General features: G+C 59.2%; 1 protein-coding gene and 1 long non-coding RNA gene across 2 annotated transcripts in view; one reads left to right on the forward strand and one right to left on the reverse strand.

Moving 5' to 3' along the window:
- The first annotated feature begins 790 nt into the window (after positions 1-790).
- On the forward strand, positions 791-2,273 carry LOC106724722. Its single transcript, XR_001360556.1, has 3 exons — positions 791-1,389; positions 1,615-1,773; positions 1,961-2,273. It is a non-coding gene; the product is annotated as an uncharacterized LOC106724722 (long non-coding RNA).
- A 1,068-nt stretch (positions 2,274-3,341) lies between these two features.
- Positions 3,342-6,578, reverse strand: part of TNNT3 (troponin T type 3 (skeletal, fast)) — a gene marked incomplete at its 5' end in the record, with an annotated part of 30,717 nt that continues 27,480 nt past the window's right edge. The window contains 2 exons of the mRNA XM_014533105.1: positions 3,342-3,443; positions 3,723-3,766. Of these exons, the coding sequence (XP_014388591.1) occupies positions 3,342-3,443; positions 3,723-3,766 (146 nt within the window). The remainder of the gene's footprint in view (positions 3,444-3,722; positions 3,767-6,578) is intronic.

Here is a 6,578-nt window from a genome sequence, read left to right on the forward strand (position 1 = left end):
TCTGGGGGGGCAGGGGAGCCCCAGGGAGGCCCGGCCTGGGAGGGGCTGCAGGCCTCCCCCTGGGTGTGTGCTGATGGGAATGGCCCGAGTGGGTCGCCCAGGATGAAGGCGCAGTGAGGACGGGCCCAGGGGCAGGGTCGGGGGACTGGGCCACAGTCCTGCGGGGACAGCAGGGCTCCCGGAGGGACCGAGTCAGAAAAGCCACCGTGGCCCTCGCCGGCTCGGCTCAGTGGGTAGCGCCTCGGCCTGCGGACCGAAGGGTCCCAGGTTCATTTCCGGGTCAAGGGCACAGGCCTGGGTGGCAGGTTTGCTTCCCGGCCTTTCCCGCCCCCTCCCTCCCTCCCTCTCCCTAAAAATCAGTGGGAAAATGTCCTGGGCTGAGGATTAACAAAGGAAACCCACTCTGGGGGCCGGGGGGAGGGGAGGGGCCGAGGCCCGGAGGCCCGGCTCCGTTTACGAAGTGTGGCTGAGCCCTGCTCCAGCTGGAAGGTGAGATGTTACGTGCGGAGATGTGGCCGGAAATTGGGTTCGGCGTCGTGGGTGGCTGGCGGGGCTGGTGGGAGACGCGGTGCTGGGTTTGGGGGCTCTGCTACGGTGTGGACCCCTCAACACTCAGCCCTTGCCTCCCTGATGATCTGTCAGCCGAGCCGCCCCCGAGGCCTGGCGTTTCTGAGCACAGAGTTGGGTCCCAGCAGAGGCAGCGGCGCCCCGGGGAGCTGCCCTCACTTCCTCCTGCCCCGCGGCCCGGGGCTGCCCCCTCCGTGCCGGCTCCCCCAGGAGAGAGGTGCCCGCGAAAGCCGGGTGCCCGGCTGCCTGCGAAGCCTGACAAACACCGGTGGTGCTCATGGCCGCCAGACCTGCCCCCGGAGGGGGGGCTCCCTGGGTTTCTGGCCCCAGGGGGCTCCGGCAGGAAGCCAGCCAGCAGGGCCCGGTCCTGCGTCCCCGTGCCATGGGTGGCAGTCCTGTCTCCGCGCCTCCTCGGGGGCGAGGTGGTCCCCTTCTGGTCTGAAGGTGCCGTGGATGTCAGGTGACCCTGTGTGTGGCTGGCAAAGGCCGGGCAGCCCAGGCCGGGGTGGCAGGGCGGCCCCTCCCCAGCACCACCCCAGAGTGGCTTTGGCATTCCAAGCAGGCCACGCCCCCAGAGCCGGGTCACCTGCAAGCACCACGGGTCCAAGTCCCGGCCATGCTGACTGCGGAGTGTGTGCCATCCCTGTCTAATCCAGGCCCCGGCGACCGGCCGGCCCTCAGGACCCGGCCGAAGACACCTGCCTGGCTTCCCCGAGGCACCTTGGCCCCCGGAGGGCCTGGCACACCAGGGCCGATGGTCCTCCCCGGTGAGCAGCCTGTAGAGACCCGGAAGTGAGCCCGGCACCTCCTTCACGGCGACACGTATGTGCTCACAAGTGTTGGCCCTTTTTTGTTTTTCTGAACCTGTGACTCGTCTGTTCATGTGTTTTGCTCGTGTTTTCCCTCTAATGAGGAGATGCCATGAGCTGAATGGTGTCCTCCAAGCTCATTGCCGAAGTCCTAAGCCCGGGACCTCAGAAGGGGGCTGTACGTGGAGTTGGGATCTTTAAAGCCGAAATGGGGTCACGGCGGGTTCTGATCTTACAGGTCTGGGGTCCTTCTGCGAAGAGGAGACGAGGACACAGACACACACGGGGACCACCCTGTGGGGACACTGGATGGAGACGCAGCCACAGGCCCAGGAGAGGCCTCGGGAGCCAGCCCTGCGACACCCGGGTCTCCTACCCCGGCCGCCAGGACCCGACGGTGAGTGTCTCTGGCTTAAGACGCCGTCCTGGCACTTGGTGGTGGCCGCCCTGGCAAACCTATCCGGGTGTTCACGTTCCCTGTGGGTTCCCAAGCGCATTCACTGTGTTCACGACGTGACCCTCTGGTCATATTTGCTCAGCACATTTGCTCAGTTGGTCCTTTGCCTTTTAATTGTTCACACCAGCTCTAGTGTTGTCCCCTGGACGTACAGCCCCAGCGCGCGCACCTCTCCCCCACAGCATGAGGGTGAGCACGTCCCTCCCCCCCGAAGGGCCCCGGGGCCTCCACCATCCCTTCTCCCTTCCCTCCCCACCCTTCCTCCCCCCCATTCCCCAGCGCCTGTGACCTGGTCAGCCTGCACGCTATAGAGTTTTCCATAAATGGAAGTACAGTATATACGCTCTCTTGTTTGGCTTCTTTCCCCGGCATAACTATTGTGGGACTCATTTGTGCCTCGCGTGCGTCGGCCCGCATTCCTCTGGCTGCCATGGTATGGACACACCACAGCTTGTTTATCCATTCCCTGTTGATGGACATTTGGGCTGTTTCCAGTTTTCGACGATGAAAAACAAAGCGGTATTTACATTCATGTGAAAGTCTTTACAAGGACAAGCATTTCCTTTTCTCGTGGGTAAATGCTCAGAAGGAGAATGACTTCGATCACATGGGAGGTTTATGTTTAACTGTTTTAAGAAAAAGAGACATTGCCAACTGATTCGTTTCACATTTCTGCTGGCGAGGTGGGGCCCCCACCCCCCGCGGACCCTGGTGTGCCGGGCTTGCAAGCGCCAGGGTCCTGAGAGCCGGGCATCCTGTGATCTTAGTTCCTGCCTCCCCGGTGACCGGTGACCCGGGGGCCCCCCACCCTGCAGTTCTCACATGGCCACTTGCCGTTCCTTTATCTTGTTAATGAGGTATCACTTCTACTCTTTGGCCCATTTTTTTTAAAAAAACCCGGTTGTTTGTTTTCTCATTATTAAGTGTCTGCGCTTTTTGGTACAATGCTTGTTCGTTTCCCCCCTTTTATGAGAGGACTTTATATCTTCTGGGTCAGAGGCCTTGGTGAACCGTTTGCTTGGCAAAGATTTCCTTCCACCCAGCGCCTTAGATTTCCATTCTCGTGATGAAATTCTCTTAGATTTCCATTCTCTTAGATTTTCATTGAAAGAGCAAGCGATAGCCATGTTTGAGGCCTCGTAACGCACCAGCTTGCTTTCCCGGGGGGCTGTGCTTTCGGCCTGGCGTCTGGGCGATCTTGGCCCGGCACGTGCTCCAAGGCGGTCTCCCGCGTGTCCCGTCCTCGCCTCGTCTGTGGGCCTGTGATCCATCTTGAGTTCATCTTTGGCTAGAGGGTGAGGTCTGATTCCAGATCGTTGCTACCTCTAGTGTTGCCCGTGGACGTCCCATGTCCCCGCATGACGCCCCGGACAAGGGGTCACCCTGCGGATGTGGGAGCGTATCCCTGGGCCCTTTGTTTTATCCTCTGGCTCTCCTGGAATCGCTTGACACCGAGACCAGTCTCTTTCTGGTTACCCTCATCCTGTGCTGATTCTTAGGACGCTAGCTCAGCTTCGTTCTTCTCTCTCGGGGTTGTTTGGACGGCGCTGGGTCCCCCGCACGTTCACGGGAATGGTGGCCTCGGTCGTGGGGAGCTGCTGGGACTCTGACTGGGGTTGCACTGAACCTAGAGACTAAATGGAGGGACGGCCGACGTCCCCGCAGTCTTGACTGACCCTCCCAACCCACGGGTCTGTCGGTCCCTCTCTCTCTCCGATGTTTTATTCGAATCCAAGCGCAGCTCCTTACACCCTTTAGCCAGGTATCCCTCTTGGGGGGACACTGTTGGGAAGTGGTTTTGTTTTTAAAGGTCACCGTCCCGTGGCCCACGCCCATCTTGTAGAAACAGTCCGAGACCAGCGTGCGTGCAGAAGCCTTGCTGAGCTCACCCTGGTCCTCGCCGCTCCTCCGCCCGGAGGCCCCGTGAGGTTGGCTGTGCGGGTCGCCAGTCACGCCCACCCGCACCATCTTTTTCTCGTCTCACTGCGGTCTCGAGCACCTCCACTGGGTGCCGGGGGACTCCCTCGCCCTGGCCCTGTTCGCAGCGAGAGCACTTCCACGCGTGTTAGAGTGAGGGAGCTCCTCATTCGCCGAGAGCCTTTTCGTGTGTGTGTGTGTGTGTGTGTGTGTGTGTGTGTGTGTGTGACAGGAACGCTTGTTGAATTTTGTCAAAGGCTCTTTCTGCGCCTCTCGAGCTGATCATACGGGACTTTCCCTTTTTCAGTTTGTGAACGTGGGTGGTGAGTTGCCCGGATGGTCTGAGCGTTACGCCAGCCCCGCGTCCCTGGGAGAAGCCACGCTTGGTCCCGACGGGTCACCCGCTCACCCACTGCTGGGCCCCCTTGGCTGGCGTTGTGTTTGGAATGTGTGCGCCCAGGTCTGCAGCTTCCTTCTCTCATCCTGCCTTTGGTGCTGGAGTCCGGGTGATGCCGGCCCCACAGAATGAGCTGTCAGGGGGTCCCTCGCTCCCAGTGCTGGGAAGAGTCTGTCTGCAATTGCTACCATTGCTCCTCCTCCTCCTTTACATGGTGGGTAGGATCCACCCGTGAAGCCGTCGAGGCCTGGAGTTTTCTTTGTGGGGAAGTTTCTTTCGTTGTTGTTTTTTGTTTTTTAGTCCTTATCTGAGGATATTTTTTTCCATTGGAAGGGAGAGAGAGAGAGGAGAGAGAGAGAGAGAGAGAGAGAGAGAGAGAAACATCCCCGTGAAGAGAGGCACATGGACTGGTTGCCTCCTGCACAATGCCCCGGCTGGGGCTGGGGATCGAACCTGCAACCCAGGTCTGTGCCCTTGACCGGGAATCGAACCCAAGAGCCTTCGGTGCTCGGGCAGGCGCGCTAACCACTGGGCGACCGGCCAGGGCTGCTGCTTTTTCCGTGGGAAGTTTTTCCCCCGCACGACCGAGTCTTTGGTAGCTGCGGGTGTGCTCGGGTTCTCCCTTGCTTTCTGAGTGAGCTTTCTTAGGTGGTGTTTTTTACGAAATGTGGCTATTCCTTCGCACCCATCCAACCGACGGGCATAAGGTTGCTCACACTCTGCCCTCATGGCTCCTTAACGCCTGCCCCACCGGGTCGATGGCCCCCTCGCTCCTGAGGCCGGCACTGTCTGCTCTCTCTCTCTGTCCCTCTTCTGATCAGATGGATTCGAGGGCTGTCAGTGTGTGTTTGTCAGTGTGTGAAGTTTTGGTTTTATTTTTATGTATTTATTTTTTAAATATGTTGTTTTTTTCTTTAATTTCAGAGAGGAAGGGAGAGGGAGAGAAAGATAGAAACATCCACGATGAGAGAGAATCATGGATCGGCGGCCTCCTGCACGCCCCACGCTGGGGATGGAGCCCGCAACCCGGGCCTGTGCCCCGACCGGGAATCAAACCCTGACCTCCTGGTTCATAGGTCGACACTCAACCCCTGAGCCACGCCGGCCGGGCTTGGCTTTATTTTCTTTAAGTTTTTCTATTGTTTTTGTGTTTCCCACTTCATCTGTCTCATAGCCTTTCTGGTGCTTTCTTAGGCTTTCACTTGCATTTCCCCCGCTCTGTTCCTTCAGGAGGGAGCTGGGATCGGGGACCGAGGCCCCCTCGCTCCCCCTCGCTCCCCCCTCCGCCGCGCTGGCGGTGGACTTGGCCCCAGCACTGCCTCCGTGGCACTCCCCCGCCCGCACGCGTTCTGGCGAGAGTCCTTCCTGAGGCCCCTCTCTGCTTTCCTCCCCTCTGTCCTCGCTCGGTTTCTGCCTGCACGTCCCGTTAACCATTGCGGGGGGCTCCGCCCCACTGGAGCTGCGCCCCGTTTCTCTCTCCTCTCAGAGCACCGTTGTCGGCGTCGCGTATATTTTGAAGGGACCGTGTGTCTTCGTATTTATTTTTAGTCTTTGAATATATGTATTTGTATTGATTTCAGAGAGGAAAGGAGAGGGAGAGAGAGAAGGAACCATCCATGAGGAGAGAGAATCATGGACCGGCTGCCTCCTGCGCGCCCCACACTGGGGATGGAGCCCGCAACCCGGGCCTGTGCCCTGACCGGGAATCGAACCCTGACCTCCTGGTTCGGGAGAGAGAAACATCCATGATGAGGGAGAAGTGTGGATCGGCGGCCTCCTGCACGCCCCACGCTGGGGATGGAGCCCGCAACCCGGGCCTGTGCCCCGACCGGGAATCAAACCCTGACCTCCTGGTTCATAGGTCGACACTCAACCCCTGAGCCACGCCGGCCGGGCTTGGCTTTATTTTCTTTAAGTTTTTCTATTGTTTTTGTGTTTCCCACTTCATCTGTCTCATAGCCTTTCTGGTGCTTTCTTAGGCTTTCACTTGCATTTCCCCCGCTCTGTTCCTTCAGGAGGGAGCTGGGATCGGGGACCGAGGCCCCCTCGCTCCCCCTTGCTCCCCCCTCCGCCGCGCTGGCGGTGGACTTGGCCCCAGCACTGCCTCCGTGGCACTCCCCCGCCCGCACGCGTTCTGGCGAGAGTCCTTCCTGAGGCCCCTCTCTGCTTTCCTTCCCCTCATGGATCATTTAGAAGTGTGTTATTTCGATTCCAAATACTTGAGCGTTTTCCAAGGATCTTTCTGTTATTGATTTATAATTTAATTCCTTATGGTCCAAGAACATAATCCGTGGGACTTGAACCCTCCTCAACTTATTAAGTCTTGTTTTATGGCCCAGAACGCGGTCTGTATCCGTGAGCGTCCCGTGTGCACGGGACGGAATGTGCTTGGTGGGGTGTTCCATGAGCTCGCGGGCGGGCGGTGGGCGGG

The sequence above is a fragment of the Myotis brandtii genome, unplaced genomic scaffold, assembly GCF_000412655.1.
Source record: "Myotis brandtii unplaced genomic scaffold, ASM41265v1 scaffold940, whole genome shotgun sequence".
Lineage (NCBI taxonomy): Eukaryota > Metazoa > Chordata > Mammalia > Chiroptera > Vespertilionidae > Myotis > Myotis brandtii.